Source organism: Culex quinquefasciatus, chromosome 3, assembly GCF_015732765.1.
Source record: "Culex quinquefasciatus strain JHB chromosome 3, VPISU_Cqui_1.0_pri_paternal, whole genome shotgun sequence".
In the NCBI taxonomy this organism is placed as follows: domain Eukaryota; kingdom Metazoa; phylum Arthropoda; class Insecta; order Diptera; family Culicidae; genus Culex; species Culex quinquefasciatus.
Genome location: NC_051863.1, coordinates 85841759 through 85863144, shown reverse-complemented (window position 1 = coordinate 85863144; position 21386 = coordinate 85841759). Strand labels below are relative to the sequence as shown.

Sequence of the window (21386 nt, the reverse complement as noted above, 5' to 3'; positions counted from 1 at the left end):
CAGCAATCATTGTATCAATTACAAGAATGTCATCTTGTACACACTACAATTTTTTTATACCAGAAACAGTAGTTGAGGTATCGATAAAGTTAGAATATGTCAAAATGAACAAAATTTTACCGAAAACCGATTATTGTGGATTTAGCTGGTAGCTAGATTTTCTGGCATCTTCTCACAGTCATTGAAAACGGTCTTGGATAGACCTCGGTGTGAAAAAGTTCAATTGATAGAAAAAATATGGATTATAATTGTGATTTTAAATCACTTCTCCGACTCCAGGAATAATTGCTTGAACATGTTATTTTTTTTTAATCAGTCGGAAAAATATTATTTTTCTTGAAAAAAGTTTCATTTTTAACCACATGATCACCCCTAATTCTGGTTCGATGCTGCCATCATGCGACCGCGTGCTTCGTTTGTTTGTCAACAAAGCTGCAGCTGGATGGTGAGACGAAGTGAGGGGGGAGATGTTTTGACATTTTTATGCCTGCATCCTATCCCGCCGCCTATTTCGTCGGTCGTCGAGCCGACGGTCGTTTCCAACGACCGAGTCCAGTTAGGAACTGATCGTACAATAATGGAAAACCGTATACTTTGGTTGAAACCAAATCGAATATTGCTATATTTTTAGCATCAATGGGTTTACAGCAAACATTGAGAGTTTTTTTTAAATGATGAAATGATACACCACCCATATGGTTTTTTGTATTTTTTTTTCATTGTCATTTTATAGTGATCTATTTGTTCCATTTTCCATGTTCTAACATTGACCAAAATATGAGATTGATCCGACCTCTACATCCAGAGTTATTCTCATTGTAGACGCACTTGATAGGAACTAAGAGACAGGTGGGGAACAATAAGACACTCTAAGAAAATTAATATTTTTCAAATTTAACATCATGTTTTTGTGTTGTTGTTGTTAAAAAGTATTTTAATTTCGTAAAATCCATATATTTTACCAAATAACTTTACATCTTTCGTTAAATGAATTTAAATCTCGATAAATGTGCCAAAAATGACTTCCAATGCTCCATGCGTTTTTGGAATATTGCCATGGATTTTGAATAGTTTAATGAAGAAAAATCAAAGTGTCTCATTGTCACCCAAGGACTGAAAAAGAGAGGGGAACAATGAGACAGCTCTGGATGCTGGGTGAATTCTTAAATTTGGCCAAATCTAATGAAAGGACATTTAAGCCCAACCCATTCCCTATAAAATGACGAAAGAAATTTGAAGAAATATTTGTTTTTGTATTAATGGCAGCCTATGAGTGAAAATAGATTTTTTTTTATATAATTTCCTTTTACACCCCAGGATCACACATTTATAAATAACTTTGGAAGGAAGTGTCCATATCTAAAGCCACTATTACGGGAAAAGGGTATCCAGTAGACACAACTTTCTCATAAATATGAGCCTGATTGGTTAAAACAACGATTTGTTTGAGCCATTTTATCATTGTTTCCCGTGTTTCATTGATGACTACCCTATTAGTATATGTCCTGATTTATTGCTTTTGATTTGAAAAAGTACTCAGGATGGGACCTGGTATGCGAGCGTTCTTTTATTACATAACGCAGTTGGGGGAGGGGGAGGGAGGGGGCGTCGAAGGCCCTGTTACGCTCCATACGTTTTTTTTTAATGTGTATGGAAATTTTGTTACGAGGAGAAGGGGATCCACAAATCCATTTTTTGCGTTACGTAATAAAATAATGGTTCAAAAAGCAAAAAGCATAAAAAGCAAAAAAAATAATTAATTCGAAATGGTGAAAGTTTAAAAATTTTTAAATGCATTAAATCTATATTAATTTTCAAAACAACCAATGCGCCATGGGTTTCCTATGTTCATAGAACCTTTTGAAGAAGTAAGCGAGAATTGATCTGTTGTGAGACTTGTAAGTGTTTTGCATTGATGAAACTGGTGTAAAATACCAGATTAAGGAAAAGCTACTTGAATCGTAGAAGTTGGCAAGTCAGATACCATTACAGGGGTGACATTGGGTTTGGGGGGGTGAGATTGGATCATACAAAAATGCTGAAATTTGTATGACTCAATGTCACCCCCCAGATCCAATGTCACCCCTGATGACGGTAGGTGAGTTCTGTACATAATATTTCAAAGCGGGACTGGGCTGTGAAAAATTGCACGATGGGACTCATATTTCTCAGCATTTTTCAGATGGGATAAACAAACTTGCAGTAGATTATCAAATTTTCGGAACAAGGTGGTAAATATTATGAGTGTAGCATAGAGTAATATAACAATCGAAGCTATTCCAACGTCCAACTCAAAATCGGCTGAAATGTTTATGAAACATTTATGCGAACATGGGCAGTACAGGACATGAAATGTTCAGTAAAAGATATTTGAGCAATTCTCTAGCAAAACTGGAAATGGATTTTATTCGTATTTTTTGATTTGGCTCAAACTTTGTGGGGGCCTTTCTTATGACCAAAGAAGCTATTTTGTGTCATTGGTTCACCCATACAAGTCTCCATACAATTTTGGCTGCTGTCCATATAAAAATGGTACGTAAATATTCAAACAGCTGTAACTTTTGACGGAATTTGCTGATCAATTTGGTGTCTTCGGCAAAGTTGTAGGTATTTTTGAGGACTATTGGGTACACGGAAAAAAATGCAGATTTTTTAAACAACTTTATTTTACAAAAACTCAATTTCCCAAAAACCCACAACTTTTGAGCTATAGAGAAACATGGTCAAAAAATCTGCCGCCGAGTTATGAATTTTTGAAAAAATAGTGATTATTGGAAAAAAATCAAAATTTCAAGCAAAAACAAACTTGACGTTATTTTTTAATGTAAAATTGAATTTCCAATCGAAAAGTACTTTACACATTTTTTTTGATAAAGGGCTCTGTTTTCAAAATATAGCCACCAGAAGTTTGATTTTAGCGAAATATTTGCAGTTTTTCGATTTTTTAACAATAGTGACCATGAGTGACCACACACTAAAAAATTTGAAATTTTACATTTGATGTAATCTTTATTCAAACCGATTTTCAAATCATGTAATCGACTTTTCGATGTATGATTAGGTTTATTTTAATGTAACTCGATAAAATTCCCATTGGGATTCCTTTACATCGTGCGAACCCTAAAATTACATCAAAACTAACCTAACTTCACGCCTAATTAGATGCACATATCTGGAGCATCAAACTTGATGTAATGTTACATCTAATAAAACCCAAAATCACGCACCTTAGCCACTACACGTTTGTCAGAATGTTGAAACGTCAAAACGTCAGCAAGGGTTCACGTCGCAGCGGGAAACTATTTTTCGTTCAGATTTGTTTTGCAATTGTGTCCTTTACTGCCAGAACTTACTACAGTTTATGATAAAAGCAAGTAAATTGCTGATAAAGGTGAGTTTAATCGATCTTGAGGTGATATGGAACAGATTGTTAATATGTTTTGTCGATTTCCCCTCATTTTTTTAGATCGCGGACATCATGGAACGTAAAGGGAAATTACGGTTCAAGCCAAGTTACATTCCATGTTTTAACATTGAAAATCGGACCATTAGTTGCTGAGATATCGACATTAGAAAATGGTGGGAGGTTTGGGTGAGACTTAGAAAACTTCAATTTTCCTGTCTTTTTTCTTTAAGTCGCTGTATCTCAGCAACCAGAGGTCCAACCTTCAATGTCTCTTACACAATTTCATAGCAAATTTTGTAAACTTTTCAAAAAAAATATTTTTAGAAATGTTCACTCATGGTCACTATTTTTAAAAATAAAAAAACTGCAAATATTTCACTTAAATCAAACTTCGGTGTCTATATCTTGAAAACAGAGCCCTTTATCAAAAAATGTGTAAAGTACTTTTCGATTGAAAATTCAATTTTACATTAAAAATAACGTCAAATTTGTTTTTGCATGAAATTTCGATTTTTTCCAAAAATCACTATTTTTTTCAAAAATTCATAACTCATAACTTGAGTTTTTGTGAAAAAAAAGTTGATTAAAAAATCTGTAATTTTTTTTCTCAATAGTCCTCAACAACTTTGCCGAAGACACCAAATTGATCAGAAAATTCCGTCAAAAGTTACAGCTGTTTGAATATTTACGTACCATTTTTGTATGGACAGCTGCCAAAATTGTATGGAGACTTGTATGGGTGAACGAATGACACAAAATATCTTCTTTGGTCATAGGGAAGACCCCACAAAGTTTGAGCCAAATAAAAAAAAATACAAAAAATAAAAATGTTCGAAATCGGCCGATTTTATAGAGAGTTGCTCCTTTCCAGAAAACATGAAAAATGTTCTTTTGAGTGTTTATTTTCCGGAAATTTTGATTTTATTTTGTATTTTTTTAATAATGTCAAATTCAAAACAAAATTATATTTGATACATCAACAACCCAAAGTAAAAAATGGAAATCCGTGTGCATATGATTATAAAAAGTAGTATTAGAGGTGAACTAAAAAGTGAATTAGGAAAAAGCCGTCACAATAATTCCTCAAGTTAATTGAATGCACAAAGAGAGATAAACGACAGGTAACTAAACATTTTTGACAATAGTAAATAAAACAGTTGTTTCTAATCACTCATGGCCTAGTTTGGTTCGGTATCAGCATAAAATGCATGAAACTTTTCAGTAATCTTTATAATCTGTTCATAATTTATGTATTAGAACCAAATCATGCAATGAGCTGCGAAAAAACATTCCCAATCTGGAAAAGAGAACTGTGAATATATAATACACTTTCAGAAGGAGAATCATAGAAATATGTCCCAAAAGAACGTTTGCATGTAGCATCAAGTCCATAATGATAATTTTGCTTTCACATCAAAACTAATTCTTCAAGTTAAATGAATGTTTGATACATAATGGCATGTTGATCTAACATTGTTCCATAAGATACACTAAAATAAAGCATGACGCATATGTTGCCCGAACCGAACAATTTTCCAGTCTTATTATTACTACTAAACTGATCCACAACTCAAGATAGTACGGTGTATTTTTTTATTTATTTCTATTTATTTTGTAAATAATTAACATCGAATCCTCTTTATGTTTGAGAAAGCATGCCACATTGATATAAATGCTTGTAAACATCCTAATATAGTGTGCAATAATAGCCAAACCAAATACTGTATCCATAAGACAAATCAATGCAGATTGAAAATATACACAAACAAATCTTTATCCTCTCAGTTCAACTAATCATCTATTCGAGACAAAATTATTTCTTTTGCAAACTTGTGAACCGTAAAGTTTTAATTTCTATGTCATATTGTTTGAAATTAACATAATTATTGTGGCCAGTTTCTAACGTTAGACAATACAATTAGAAACAATGGAACATACGAGCATAAAACAGTTAGTTTAAAAAATGTGTCCAGTTTTGTAAACTGTACAAGCTTCCATTAAATAAATTTTAATGATATAACAAACAACAGACGTGTAACCTATCAAATTAAGCAAGGAAATTTATTTCCTTTGGTGTCATGTTCTGGAAAGAAATACAGTCCAGATTGGAACATCCAAACCTCGGTTATCCGAAAGTTTCCAAAGTTAGATTATCCGAAAGTTCCTAAGGAACTGCGGATAATCTAATCACGATTTTTTAAATGTTTTTTTTTCATATTTACAAACAAATATGAGTTCATGCGGTGTTGGTTAGCTGAATCGAAATAAGCAGATGAATGCAATTTATGCATTAATTTTGAAAAGAAGCTTCAGTAGAGTCGTGTGTCGCCCTTGTCGTTAGCTGGACTCGCGAAAAAAGGGCGTCAATTTGAATCCTTGAGTGGAAGGGGGATAGCTTTGAAAGAGGTTTGAATTATCCACCATTCAAGCCTTCGAACGCCTTGAGTCTTGTAGGAATCTTGCAATAAAGACCGACAAGACAAAATTGTAGAGCGAGCAATTTGATTTGAATTTGACTGTTTACTCAAAAAACGTTCCTTGATCCACCTTAAGGTGATTGGTGCCTTCCTCTCATTTAAAGTGATTCCACCCCCCCTAAAGTGTCCACATGGTTCATGGATCGCCCCTAACGTAATCGCAGCACCAAAGTGGTTCTAATAAAAATAAGTGATGAGTAAAAAAACAGACTGCCTACAGACTTATTGTCAAGATTGTACATACACCGCCGTGGGGAAATAGATTGAGGTTATGTAAATTCAGAGCATTTTTTAAATTGCTTATAATTTTAGGTAAGTAAGTCAGATCTTAAAAGGTCATTTCAGAACCGTTCTAAAAAATATATGATATGACAGGTTTCCATGCAAAAACCACCCTTTTTTGCAAATTGTGAAATTTATATGCAGCAGTTTTTTAGGCATAACTTTTGATGTGCTTTACGGAATTTTATAAATTTCAATAGGGACTTATGGGACCCCAACACGAATCGAATGAGGCCAATACGGTCAAAATCGGCTCAGTCAGTGACGAGATATTCCGGTGATTCTGAGTTGATATGTATAAATGACGGTAGGTCTAGGAGGTCTAATTAAAAAGTTCATCTTTCGAGTGATTTTATAGCCTTTCCTCAGTAAGGTGAGGAAGGCAACAAGACAATGAACAAAAAAAAACGATATTTTCGTGATTCGATTATCAGAAGGGATTTTTTTCCAATGAACAGGACTGTATATTTAGGTAAAAATAACAATGATTTTAAAAAAAAAATTGAGCTTTCTAATCAACTCGACAGTTCGGTTTCAATAGAGGAGAAAAGCAACTCGCGACAAAATTTTGAGGCTAGGAATTTTGACAGGTATGAGTTTCATAAAGTATAGAGTTATCTACGTGCGCATGTATTGCGTGTACGTACACGAAAAAGATTGAGGTTAAATTTTGTACCCACCAGCAAAACAAATGGGGTGCTAGTGTGCGTGAGCTCGGGCTTAGATAACTCTATTCGCCTCCTTTTCTCTCCCACAAAAAACTGGGGACAAGGTAGCTGTCAAACTAGGCCAAAATGTTAAAGTCACTCACAAAATGAACTTTGAGTGATTTGAGTTCATTTCTGACGTCACGATTTTTTCCTCTATTAGGTTCACTCAAAAAAATGAGTTCGTGTAAACGTGAACAGAGTTCATGCCAACGGGAACCAGGAAGAAAACTGTTCAACTTTTATAGTGCATTGCACCATGAAGGTGAACAGTTTTCTTTCTGGTTCCTGTTGGCATGAACTCTGTTCACGTTTACGCGAACTCATTTTTTTGAGTGTTGTAATGTGTATGTATAATAAGAGGGTGACACGATGTACAGAACAGAAGGTTTATGCTTTCATTAGGTTGGCGACATGATTTTCATTGAAATATTAAAAAAAAACATTAAAAAAAACTTAGTAGGCAGTGTTCATCATGTGAAATTTTAAAGAAAGTCACTAATTATTTTAGGAAATTGAACATATATCTGCTTATATTGAACCAAAAATGATACTTATTTATGGAACTTGTTCAGAAAACTGTTTTCTACAATGTAATTGATTCTTAAATGTTTTATAATGTAATGGAGCAATATGGCAAATGATTGAGCAAATAATTTACGAAACCTATTGGATACCGTCAGTGGGGGTGAGATTGGGTCTGGGGGGTGAGTTTGAGTCAAACTTCCCCATCCGATAGAAGGCGTGGTCAGGCAAACCTCGTATCGAAAAATGCCACCGGGTCCGTCTGGGATTGAACCCAGGCCATACTGGGGTTTAGAGGCTACCACGCTAACCACTAAACCAACGGACCCAGCCCAATATCGTTGTATTTGAGCTTAATTTTACTTTCATTTGACCCAATGTCACCCCTTCTACGGGGTGAGATTGGGTCTATTTTCAAACGATTGGCATATACATAAGGTAGAGTTCATCAAATTCCACCATATTTTTGGAAAATGTTAGTGAACTATTTAAACATAATTCTACGTTTAAAGACTTTTAATTTTTTTTTTTCAAATTGTTTTTATTATTGAGAAATTACGAGTGGTGTATCGTTTATTGACCCATAGTCACCCACACTGACGGTATCAAATAACTTTTTAATGAAATACTCTATGATCAGCACTTTTTAATGCTCAAATTTGTATCCGGGCAATATGTTAGTATGTTTTCATGACAAATTGTATAAAAAAAAGATTTATATTCGGTCGTATTAGGGTTTCCAGCTTGTATTTTGGGGTAATTTCAAAGAAAGCTAGAAATCTGGAAAATTTGGTTCGGAAAATTGTTTATTGGATGTCAAATATTGGTCAAATATAGTTAGTTAGAGTCTCCCAAGGCATATTCATAAGAAATTTGATGGATATCAACATAAATGCACAAATTTTCAGCGACTTTTCTGAATTAATATCCCTTAAATTGAAAAAAAATCTTTAAAAAAAGTTTGCTCTGGACCTCCCGACGACATATTTCGGTATACCCGGCAAAATGTCGAGAAAGAGACCTTCTTCCATGGTTCCAAATCAAATATCAGATAAGTCGATTTTTTGCTTGAGGTAAGGCTATAATCCTGCTCTGAAAATGAACTTTTATACACATTGTATACATACTCTGAAAATTCATGTATACATACAGACTTAGAATCGAAAACTGATCAAATGTCTGTCTGTGTATATGGGACCATCCACAAATCACGTGGACACTTTTTTGGTTGCTATGGTGCGCGGTTTCGATTCCCGCCTTATCCTTCTGGCCTTCTATCGGATGGGGAAGTAAAACGTCGGTACATTTGCGTAAAAGAGGTTTTGGGTGACTCACCACACATAACCTTCGAACGCCTAGAAATGAGCAGAAACTTGCAACAGAGACCACAAAATACCCGGGGTCGTTAAAGTGGATTGCTTTGCTTTTTACCCCCTCCTCGTGGACAATTGTTCATACAAAAAAAAACTTTTTCTATAGGTCGTGGACAATCGCCAACCCCGCCAACAATTTTACATAAGAATCACTTATTGAATATGTTTCGTTCCAGAGATATCGAATTTTAAAGTTTTGTGTTTTCGAGATTTCTTACATTAGCTTCATTCGCCGCATCTGCTAGAAGCACACAGGCGGGATGATCAATAACTGCTACCCGGTCGGAAAATAATCTGGTGAATTTGAGTGTCTGCGCAGGCGGACGTTTGTCGTGCAGTTCAGACACACTTGGCACACTTCTTTTAGCCAGGCTTTGCGTGACGCCCGACGAATCTGGCGAAAATCTGGCGGAATAACACACAGCTGTCTGGCACAAAAACCAATCGGTTCAATCGGTTGAACCGTGCACGACCGGTTTGTTGCATATTCGCCAGAATTCTGGCAACATTCTTGGGCCAGTCGGGGGGAAAATCTGCCAGACGTCTTGCGCAGCTAAGTGCAGCGCCCAAGACAAAACGCCCGCCAGGCGCCCCCCATTTCCGTCTGGGTATACCTGATGTTCTGGGATTTGATTAATTTAATTTTTATTTTTATAATTTTACGCAAATATTTATTCAAATAGCTAATGCCTTGATCAATCTATTTTTGTGTAAGAAATATTTATAGGGTTATTTTGAATGCACCGTTTTTTACGTGTTGCTAACCGTTTTAGAGTACCTCTGAGGCCATGACTAGGGCCTTTGTCATGGGTTGTAGCAAAATAGTGCCATTCGGCGAAAACCCCAAAATATGCTTTATGGTTTAATAGATTGATCATATTAAATCAATTTTTATATTGCGAGCCAGCTCCATTTGATTAAAAGATGGTTTTGGTCAAGTTAAATTTAATCCAAAAAAAAATCCGTATACGTGAGGACAGCAGCCGAATTGTGTTCCAAGAATCCAAGAATAATAGAAGAAAAAAAACATTGTTGTTCGGACGGTGTCGAAATCATCGCAACTATATTTTGGGGAATTAGCTGCTTTGCAGCAGATCAAACTTTGTGATTTTCTTACATTTTTCAGTTTTATACTTTCCAGAAATCCTATTCATACTCTTTAGGATCGTCCTTCGCTAGAATACAACGTATCAACAAATTTAATTCATTTCAATTCATATTTTTTACTCAATAATGTATCGTGCACTTATTGTTCAGTGTTATTAACAAGATTAATTGAATTTTCCTGCTCACTCTATCGGAATCCAATTCTGCCCTTTACTGTGTGTCATTATTGCTCTGTCCTATGGGTTAGCACAGAAATTCATACATTCGCGAATAAACTCCAGTTTCCTACAGTGTTATACAGTTAATTTTTGCCCAATTTGGTAAAAATTATTTATGATGAAATATCATATCAATAAATTAGCAGGTAGCTGTTATTGATCATCCCGCCTGTGGCTTCTAGCAGATGCGGCGAATGAGCTGATTTAGGTAATCTCAAATACTCAAATCTTTAAATTTCGATATCTCTGGAACGAAACATTCATTTCTGTCGATAAGTGATTCTTATGTAAAATTGTCCGGGGAATACAATGGTGAGGTCAAATCAAAAAATAAGTTGGGTTGTTTTGAAATACGGCCGTTTGAAGTTTTCAATTAATACAGGTAATACAGGTAGGAAAAAAAATAATCAAAATTTCGATCACGGAAATGGATTCTACGTCCAATTTCCTTCAAAATTGAGTCTAAGACCGACCTTCTAAGATTTGTGGTTCCTGAGCTATCGCCGTTTGATAGAGGGTAGTTTTCAAATGCTTCAGATGGAATGACCCATGTATAACATTGGAGCACCCTGGGACTCGGTACAGACCTTTAAAGTTTGGCATTTTTTTTCAAAAAATCGGCCCAGCAAAAAAGAAATGCGTCCTAGACGCCATTTGATTTAGATATCCAAAAATTAGCGATGTCGAACTGTACGTTTCCAACATATGAAAATTTTAACTGAGTTTTTCGACGCGCCATGCGCAAACACAGAAAAATGACGAAAAAGAGAAAAATTCAACTTTTTTTTTAGTAAAACTGCGATAACTTTAAAATTTCAGCGATGACCTATACATGTTTGGGTATCAAAATTTTCGTAATTGAAAGACGTAACTTTTGATACCGTAAAACGGGGTGACTTTGATAGGTTTGCGATTTTTCCGCAAAATGAAGAGTACATTTAAAATACGTAAGGAATGGTTCAGAAACATACTGACCGTGGTAGAGAAGTAAACACGTGTTCAAAGTACCTCAAGAAGAACTTTTCATAAATTTTTGAAAAGTTTATAAAGTTAGTTAACTGTAGCTAAGAAAATGTTGATGGAAGTCATTATTTTAAACTTCTCAAAGTGTCATGATTTTCTCAATAAACATGATTTTTAATCGAAAAACGGAATGCATTTTCGGATTCTTTGGACAATTTTCCACTAGGAGAAGGTTAAATAAGTTTGTAAATAATAAATAATATGTGTTTTTGAAACACAATTTAAAAAAATCTCCAAATTTATAGGCAATTTCAGTTGAACAAATTTCATGTAAAATGTGAAAACTTGTGATTCGTGCTTCGAATTCAGTATAAAATGCAATTTAAATCGATATTTTTTTAAACAAAACTAATTTAAACAAATTTCAGGCAAAATTCCGACTTTTTAACAATTTTACCTAACATTTATATGTATTTTGTTAAAAGCTTATAAACTTAGTTAACTAAATATAAACATTGATTTTTTTCCTTACAAACTATATCAGCTACTTTAGTGATGGTACATTTAACGTACAAATAAAGTTTGAACATCTTAAGCATGATTTTAATAAGAAAAACTATGACTATCAAAATCACCCGGAATTAAAACTAAGACTTTTTAACGTAACTATTTTTCTATACACTATTAACCCTTTCAGGCCTGAATTTTCAAAAAAATATTTTTTTTAGTCAATGATGGGAAAATGATTCTTATGACCATACGAAAATTATAGGCTAGTTTTGGATATTTGGGTCATATATAACCCATCAGGCTCGAAAGGGTTAAAAAAACTTTTTTTTCCAAAATAGTGCATGGACTTTGTGTGGCCTACCCCAGTACATGTTTTAAAAATAATAATCTTGATTAAAACCTTACCTGTAGGAAAATATTCTAAAAACAAATTGAAATCCTATCAAAGTCACCCCGGTTTACGGTACCCAAACATGTATAGGTCATCGCTGAAATTTTGAAGTTATCGCAGTTTTATTCAAAAAAGTTGATTTTTTGCCGATTTCGTCATTTTTCTGTTTTTGAGAGTGGCGCGTCGGAAAACTCAGTTTTTATTTTGAAAAAATCATATTTCGTAAACGTACGGTTCGACATCGCCAATTTTTTGATAAGTTATGTGAAATTTTCCGAGTAATCCGTTAAAAATATTTTCTGACATAGGCTCTTTGGTCTAGACACGGTCAAAACGCCATTTTAAGTTTTCATATAACTTTATTAAATGTTAAGCTAGATTTTTGGAACTTCTGTTTTTTCCCAAATAGCCTAACTCATCACCTTTCTTTTGCGTCTAAGACTTTTGCGTCTAAAATCGGATGAAATGACGCGGAGATATAAAGTGGTTTTTGCGAAAATGACAATTTTTCGAACCACCCTAGCACGATGTAGGTCACCCTAATGGCAACATCAAATGCCATTTTGACGGTGTCTGGACTAAAGAGCCTATATCTGGAAATATTTTTAACGGATTCCTCGGAAAATTTTACGTAACATATCAAAAATTGGGCGAGGTTCATTAACAGGATTTTTTGAAACTAAAATCCGAAAATAAAAAAAATGACACAAATAATGCTTTCAAAAATTTTAAATCAAGACTAACAATTCAAAAAGAGCGTAATATTGAATGTTTGACCTTTTTGAAATGTTAATATTGATTTAAAATTTTGAAAATATTGTTTTCGGAAAGATCGAAAAATTTTACGCATGTTTCATGTTTTAACATTGAAAATCGGACCATTCGTTGCTGAGATACATATCGACATTAGAAAATAATGGGTTGTTTGGGTGAGGCTTCGAAAACTTCAATTTTCATGTTTCTTTTTCTTTATGCCGCTGTATCTTAGCAACCAGAGGTCCAATCCTTAATGTCTCTTATACAATTTCATAGCAAATTTTATGAACTTTTCAAAAAAATATTTTTAGAAATGGTCACCCATGGTCACTATTTTTAAAAATCGAAAAAACTGCAAATATTTCGCTAAAATCAAACTTTCAGTGGCTATATCGGTACCGGAAAAACGGAACCTTTTATCAAAAAATCTGTAAAGTACATTTCGATTGCAAATTCAATGTTACATAAAAAAATCAAGTCTAATTTATTCTTGCATGAAATTTAATTTTTTTCCAAAAATCACTATTTTTCAAAAAATCATAACTCGGCGGCTTTTTTGACCATGTTTCTCTACGGCTCAAAAGTTCCGGGTTTTTGTCCCCTAAAACATATCAAAAAATCTCGAAAATCAAAAAATACGTATTTTGGGAAATTGAGTTTTAGAGAAAAAAAAATGTTAATTAAAAATCGGCAATTTTTCCGTGTTCCAATTTTTTCTCATTGGTCCTCAATATACCTACATACCTACAGCTTTTTCGAAGACACCAAATTGACCAGAAAATTCATTCAAAAGTTACAGCTGTTTAAATATTTACGTACCATTTTTGTATGGACAGCTGCCAAAATTGTATGGAGACTTGTATGGGTGAACCAATGACACAAAAAAAGCTTCTTTGGTCATAGAGAAGGCCCCCTCAATGATTGAGCTAAATAAAAAAAATACAAATAAAATCCATTTCCGGTTTTGGTACAGAGTTGCTCATCTTTAAGCTCTCGGAAAAATACACCGTAAGTTCCATAGGGTTGGGTCGAAGTCCCTTTGACACAAAATTTCCATCTCATCAACTTTTCAGGCTGCAAATTATTGAAAAACATGTCTTTTTCGCATGTTCAAAAATGAAAGGGGTCGTACCGCCCCTCCGTCACGAGATATAAAAAAACGAACCTCGGATTCGTGATCAGGAACAAAAGTTACCCCTTAGGAAAAAGTTTCACGCAAATCGAAGAGGGGTCGGGGCAACTGCTGTGTGAGTTGGCGGAGAATGACTCCGATCGAATAGCTTAATGTGACGAAAATGGGAATATTTCCCCTATATTTTGTAATACTCACAAAAATGACGCGATCTAGTTTAAGCTAACAGTCCACAAACTAAGTAATAAAACAAACCTACCTGTGAGTTATTAAGGCTTTCTTAACATTCCAACGCCCAAGGCTCCAAAAAAGTTGGAACGGTAACTTCAACTCGCTGGTTCTCGGGCATAACTCACCCAATCAAGACGATTCTTTTTTCCAGTGATTTGTTAGGATGTCTAGATGATCCTAGAACTTTGCCGAACTCAATTTGATCAAATCTGTATTTTTTGCGATCAAAAACATCGTTCCAACTTTTTTCGCGTGTAAAAAAATCGCCGAAAATTCCGCGGAGGCAGTCTTTTTGAAAAAGTTGGAACGATGTTTTTGGTCGCAAAATTACAGATTTGATCAAATTGAATTCTGCAAAGTTCTTGGATCATCTAGACATCCTAACAAATCACTAGAAAAAAGAATCGTCTTGATTGGGTGAGTTATGCCCGAGAACCAGCGAGTTGAAGTTACCGTTCCAACTTTTTTGGGAGGCTTGGGCGTCCGTGTAAGTTGGACATGCGTTGGGCGTTCCAGTGTTAACATATTTTTGACCATATCTAAATTATTAGGATTCAGATGGTAGCAATCCAATGAAGATTCCAACAGTTATTTTGTTAAAAAACAACATTAATTCTTTGATAGTTGAATAAAATTGAAGAAATTGTAGGGTTGCAAAACTCTATACAACTAAAAAAAAGTTGGTGTGTGTCACAAAATTACTCGAGGACGATTTTATGCAAAAAAAACACACTTTATAAATATCGAAGATTCAAAAAAAAATCTGTACATCTTGTTACATCCTATTGCTGCTTAAAAAGTTCCTTTTTGAATTATTCTATAGCCTAAAAGAGTATATTTTTCCCAATTTCCCCATGCTGACTCTGTGACTTTGTATCTATGTTGGTCCGAGTCGGAGATCAAATTCGCTTACGAGGCGGAAGCGTTACTACACTCTCGGTCTTAAAATAATATTAGCAATCTACATGTTTCAAATTACAAAAACATATTTCGATATACAATTCTAAGCGAGACAATTTAACGAAGTACTTGTAAATATCGATTATTTTAACCTGCAATGTTCGTGGTACAACGCACGATGTATTTATTCAGAGAAAATTTATTTCGAATCTTGCTTGTATTTAGTTTTGCGTACTTGTTCTAGCTCCTAATCCGATTTCCGTCTCCAGAATTTTTACAATGATTCTATATTAAACAAATGAAAAAAAATGAGGCGGCAATGAGCCAAAAATAAACGAACAGTTGTGTAACTAAGGCATTTCAAAGGGAATATTTTTCTCGATTGTTTTGTAAGTATCACTACCGCGGAGATGACTGAATGAAATCTGAACTGTTCCTGACACAAAGTCGCATGATTATTAATTCGATTTCTTTCGTGCAAAATTGTTTCATTGTATTGTAAACCTACCCCGAAAAATACAAACAATTCAGCAAAAGAAATATTTTGGTGAAATCGTTTCTGCACTAAACCGAAACATCTTTTTTGCATGGCTACAACACAAAGCTAGTTTAAACTATGAATGTAATTTTTTGTCAAAATGTTCCTGGAAATGTCTTATTACAATCATGTAGAAATTTTTGAAAACCTCATCTGCTTCCTGTTAATATAGATTTATTTCTACTTTTTGGCTCATTCTCTCCCGCAAACCTCATTGTTCTCTCTTACTGACGACGAATCGTAATTTTCAGGAACAACTAGCTAGAGAAAAACAGGTTTCTGGTCGTGTCCAAATACAAGTTTGGTATCATGGAGACAGAAGTGAACTAGTAGTTTCATTGATGGCCGCAGACGATCTTCCACCACGTGATGAATCTATGGGATATGGAGGATTCCCAGAGGCATATGCTTCCATTAAGGTTATGCCAAAGACGTAAGTGGAAACTCGAGCCAGTTTTCTCATTGGGTGGTCACAGTGGTTACACTTTATTACGGATCCCTTCATATTTTATTCCCAACAGAAACGAAACACATGTTATGCAAACGGAAGTTTCCTCACCATCGTGTAATCCAATTTGGAATGCAACAATCACATTTAGAGGAATTTCCAGTGACACTTTATTTGATCGCTACATCGAAGTGATTTTATACGATTTGCTTCCACAATCGGAACCCATTTTTCTCGGAGAGTGTAATGTTATGCTTCAGAAAGCATTTCTCGACGACGTGGCGGTATGGTATGTTGAAAATATAGGCCCGGCCAACTCATTTCGACAATCTCGAGTACACATTTCTCTTTCTTCCTTACCAACTCCTAGCCCTGCTTTAAACTCATTCTTTCTTTGTTTCTACTTCCTCTTCTGCCTTTTACTCAATTAAAATATTAAAATTTTACCAATGTTACAGGTACAGATTGGAAGATCCCAAGCAGCTGCGAGGAGCTCCAACGTCAAAAATGAATTGGTCCTCTCCGCGAAACTCGATATCGGGCGATGTAACCAAGCTCATCCGAGGTTCGGATTATCGATTCCAAAGATCGGTTTCAGATGACGTCGATAGTATTGGCGATGGTTCATCCCTCTTACACCCGGATCACGCGTGGGCATTCAGCAGAAGAGGCTCCTCTCAGTCGGAAACGTTAGAAATCGAAACCTACCAGTTGGGAAAAGACTTCTCTAAATCATTACCAGGCTCAAGGCGATCATCGTTCCAAGATCAAGAAAAATGCAAAAGTGGTGAGATTGCACAATCATTTGCACATAGTCGAGAAAGAAGAAGGTCTTCTGTAGCAAAACGTAATCCAGATGAGCTCAGGCGTGCATTCAATCAAAGCCGAGGTGAATTTATCCGGACAATGAGTTTGTCCCGCGAGCTGGAACGCAAGAACTCAATAAGTAAATAGAAAACATATATTGCCAGTCTTCTTCTCTGTTTGATGTTAACATTTTCTTGGTAATTTTTAGTTTGACATTGTGATTCTGATTTGGAATTGAACTTGGAGAATATGGTGGAGGGAAAACAATATTTTGTGTTAATAAACAATGTGACATTTTTTTTTTCTTGGATGGCCCACCTCTTATCCATACACATTTTTGTAGCATGGAAGGGTTACGAGCAGATATTTTTCGATAATTCAATTGTCCGTATTTGAGAGTGTCCTAAATCTAACTCTACTCCCGTGTATGCCCATCCGTCTCTCTCATTTGTCATCTCAAGGAATCTTTATCATTTCACCAGATTGCTTACATCCTCCTTGGGTACTGGAATCTTTTCCTTATCCACACACATATGAGCACATAGGGTTTACCGCGCCCAGATTCGCGTTTCTTTGAACTGATTCATATGAGGTACAGTGAAATCCCCATTAGGACGTGAACCGATATAGAGAAGCTGACCGTCATGACATGCGGCCCTTCTCAGCTACACCTATGGGATGCCACTTCATTCCAAAGGCTTCTGCCTTACGAAAGGTTTACACAGTTTCTTGAACTCATGAAGATTTGTTGTTTCCCTCGTTGACTCCGGTAGCAAGGGGTTTCCAGCATCAAGGATTACTGACCAGTCTAAATGGAATTACCAGGATTACTGGCAATATGTCATGAATTACTTTGATTTCCCAGAATTACTTGGGATTTCCAGAAACCACGCAGAATTGCTCAAATGTATAAAAATAACTTGGAATTACTGCCTAGCTTCCAGCATATTGAGAATTGGATCGAATGACAGCTGTCAAATGCACAAAACCACGTGCTTGGCAATAGTACGTCCATTCCGGGAATTTCTGGCACAAAATTCCCGGGATTTTTATATGTTGTACGGGGAATTTCCGAAATTAAACAAAAATCATAAAAAAATTACATTAGTATTACAATTAATAAGTTAAAACTTTTCTAAAATTTTACATAAATTGGTACCATTTTATTTGTTGTCATTTTTGATTTTAGACATCTTAAACCAATTTTCAAGCTTCAAAAATAAATATTTATAAGATACTTATTTAATTTGAATTAGAAATGTGGTGCATATAAAATTCAAAGCACAACAGAGAACAGCAAAAAATTGTTTAACACTGGAACGCCCAACGCATGTCCAACTTACACAGACGCCCAAGCCTCCCAAAAATGGAGGAACAGTAACTTCAACTCACTGGTTCTCGGGCATTACTCTACCTTTTTTAAAACGACTTCCGCCGCGGAATTTTTGGCGATTTTTTTTTACAAGTTGGAACGATGTTTTTGATCGCAAAAATTACAGATTTGATCGAATTAAGTTCTGCACAATTTTAGGATCATCTAGACATTCTTACAAATCACTGGAAAGAAGAATCATCTTGATTGGTTGAATTTTGCCCGAGAACCAGCGAGCTTAAGTTACCGTTCCAACTTTTTTGGAGCCTTGGGCGTTGGAATGTTAAGCTATCTAAAAACTGCTATCCTTGTTTAGATTGATATTAATAGTATTGAGCTAATTCTATAAATTTAAAGCTTGAAAAACATAACAAATATAAAGAAAACATAGATTTTATAACTTTTTCAAAAACTAAAAACTTCCCGGGAATAAATAAATATTTTTCCCGTTTTCCGGGAAACTTAAAACCTGGGAAAATTAGACGTCCTGCTTGGAAATCCTCGAACAAGTGGGTAATTATCAACATCATTTTGAAAACTGATTTTGGCGTTTGATTGCATTTAAAATTCAAAGCACAACAAAGAACAAAAAAAATCTTCAAAACTATCTAAAAGTGCTATCCCTGTTTAGATTGATTTTAATAGTATTGAGCTAGTAGTTTGATTTTAAAAACATAACTAATATAAAGAAAACATAGATTTTACGACGTTTTCAAAAAAATCCCTGGACCCCGTGGCGCGGTGGTTAGCGGCTTCGGCTGCCGATCCCTCATGTGTGCTAAGGGGCCCGGGTTCGATTCCCGCCCATCTCCTCTGGGTGTTCTGTGTTTGTCCCGTTTAGTTAGTAAATTCAGTCTGAAAAGACGGTGTGATGTCTATTAAATATTTTTTCCGTTTTCCGGTAAACTCAAAACCCGGGAAAATTGGACGCCCTACTTGGAAATCATCGAATAATGTGGTAAACATCAACGTCAGTTTGACAACTGATTTTGACGTTTGAGTGTTTTTCATCCGAATACATTTGAATTAGAGAGCATCCAAATTGGCGGACATTTCGAATCAGCTCTGTACTTCTTACAACGATAAAAAGCATCAAGGAAAAGCAAAATGCATTCTGCCGATTTACCTTTAAAGAATTACTAGTAGTTACTTGAGTTAATGGGAAATACACGAATTACTGAGTAACTATGGAATTACTCGAATTACTACGGGATTACTAGGTAATTCCAGAATTATAGGAATTACTGCAGAATTGCGGAGTAATTCTGGAATTACTGAATTACTTACGCAAAATCCGAATGATCCCGTACTAGCTGTAACTTTGGTTTCATACATGAAAATTATTAGGCAATAAATAGAATTATAAAAGGTTTATCGAAATTATCTTTTTAACAGTTATTTTTTATTATTTTATTATTTTCTGAAGTTTGTTTTCACAAACAAGAATCATGGAATTACCAGGATTACTGGGATTATTAGGAATTACCAGGATTACTCTGGAATTACTCAGTAAATCCGGAATTACAGAATTACTTGCTCAAATTCCAAGTAATTCCGGATTAGTGACCAGTCCGACACGATGCTGGAAACCCCTTGTCCGGTAGCATATTGAACAAAGTGTATCCTCTGTAGAATAGCGAGTTCTGTGTGCACGATTTCTTAAAATTCAGCAATCTGATATCTCCTGCTTGCCTCGTACAATGTCGATGAACGTCACTTCCGTACTGTACAGTTTTTGTCATGTATTGTGGTGCCAATCTGTTAATAACATTAAAAATAAACACTAATGTACTATACTCCACACGTTGCCTAATCGAAATCCACTGCAGAGAGTCAAGCATTAAAATTCTTGGTGTCAATCTGTCACATCTAAGTATCATCCTCATAGCTTTACTCTGTACGATCTGCATCCTCTTTAGTTGCTGGTTCGTAGCAAGAAACAGAATTGAAGCGCAGTACACGGAAAAATTCCATTTTCGTAATCGTGAAATAAATTCACGAATGCGAGAACCACGAAGGAATATATTCACGTTTATAGTGCAAATGCACCATACTCATGAATAAATTCCTTCGTGGTTCTTACATTCGTGAACTTAATTCACGATTACGAGAATTGATTTTTTTTCTGTGTAGTCAAAGTGTGGCGCAATCAGCGTTTTGTAGACCATAATCGTGTAGTCAAACGATAGGTAGCGATTGATTCTACACAGGACACCCAACTTCCGAGCAGCCTGGGTTCAATCCCAGGTTAGGACCGAGTCGGCTTTTGTAATTACATTTGACTTAATAATTACAGAGGATCTTGTACACATAACCTTCGGACGCCTAGAAATGAGCAGAAACTTGCAACAGAGACCACAAAAGACCCGGGGGTCGTTAAAGTGGATTGCTTTGCTTTTAGATATTGTGCACTGCAATGTGCAGTTACTTTCACTCCTACTTGTTGCCACCACCATGTATTTTGTTTTGCTGACGTTCAGTTTGAGTTTTTTCCATTTCAGCCAACTCGCGAACACTGCCAGCTCGTTATTCAGCACGCTTCCTTGTGGAACACCCAACTCTACTGCTTCTGCTTCTGATACTGCGTTGTTATACCGTGTAACTTGGGTTCGGTACTCCAGATAGCTTTTGAACCACATCCAAATGTCCGCTTTAATCCTGTTTCGCCGCAAGACTTCCAACAACTTCCGCCGATCAATAGTTTCAAAAGCACGTTTCAAGTCAACAAACACCGTCAGGATAAAATTATTGTTCTCGAAAGACTGCTTCCACTTCAACATCAACAGGTGAAGCCGTTCGAAGAAAATTGATCATCACTCTAAAATACTCTGTAAAAAAAACGAAACTATTGGCACTACGCCCCCCGGGGCATGGCCTTCCTCTAACGTGGGATTTCTGCTCCAGCGCCTCTGACGAGACAGGAGAAACCGGGACCGACGTTTTACTTCACCATCCGATAGAAGCTCAGCGGATAAGGCGGGAATCGAACCCGCGTCTCATAGCATCATCGGGGATCGGCAGCCGAAGCCGCTACCCCTGCGCCACGAGACCCATACAGTACTCTGTACTGTATTCAATTTAACGAATTTCTGCACCAAAATAAATCAGCACGTGCCGGTTGTTGCCTTCTTGCAGCCACTGAAGGAATTTTTGATCTAAATCAAATGCGTCTCAAAATTTATATGAGCAGTTCTCTAGGATTTCGGTCATTCGATTTTTTTTGTATTTTTTAATCCGACTGAA

At 35.6% G+C, this 21386-nt stretch overlaps 1 protein-coding gene across 7 annotated transcripts in view; it reads left to right on the top strand.

Annotated features, from left to right (window-relative positions):
* The window catches only part of LOC6050578 (regulating synaptic membrane exocytosis protein 2), a 122793-nt gene that overhangs the window by 69033 nt on the left and 32374 nt on the right, over positions 1 to 21386 (top strand). For 6 of the 7 annotated variants that reach the window (XM_038265272.1, XM_038265275.1, XM_038265269.1 and 3 more), the window contains 3 exons: positions 15768 to 15949; positions 16038 to 16253; positions 16423 to 16910. In XM_038265272.1, coding sequence (XP_038121200.1) covers positions 15768 to 15949; positions 16038 to 16253; positions 16423 to 16910 — 886 coding nt within the window. The remainder of the gene's footprint in view (positions 1 to 15767; positions 15950 to 16037; positions 16254 to 16422; positions 16911 to 21386) is intronic. The other variant, XM_038265273.1, reaches the window with a different exon arrangement.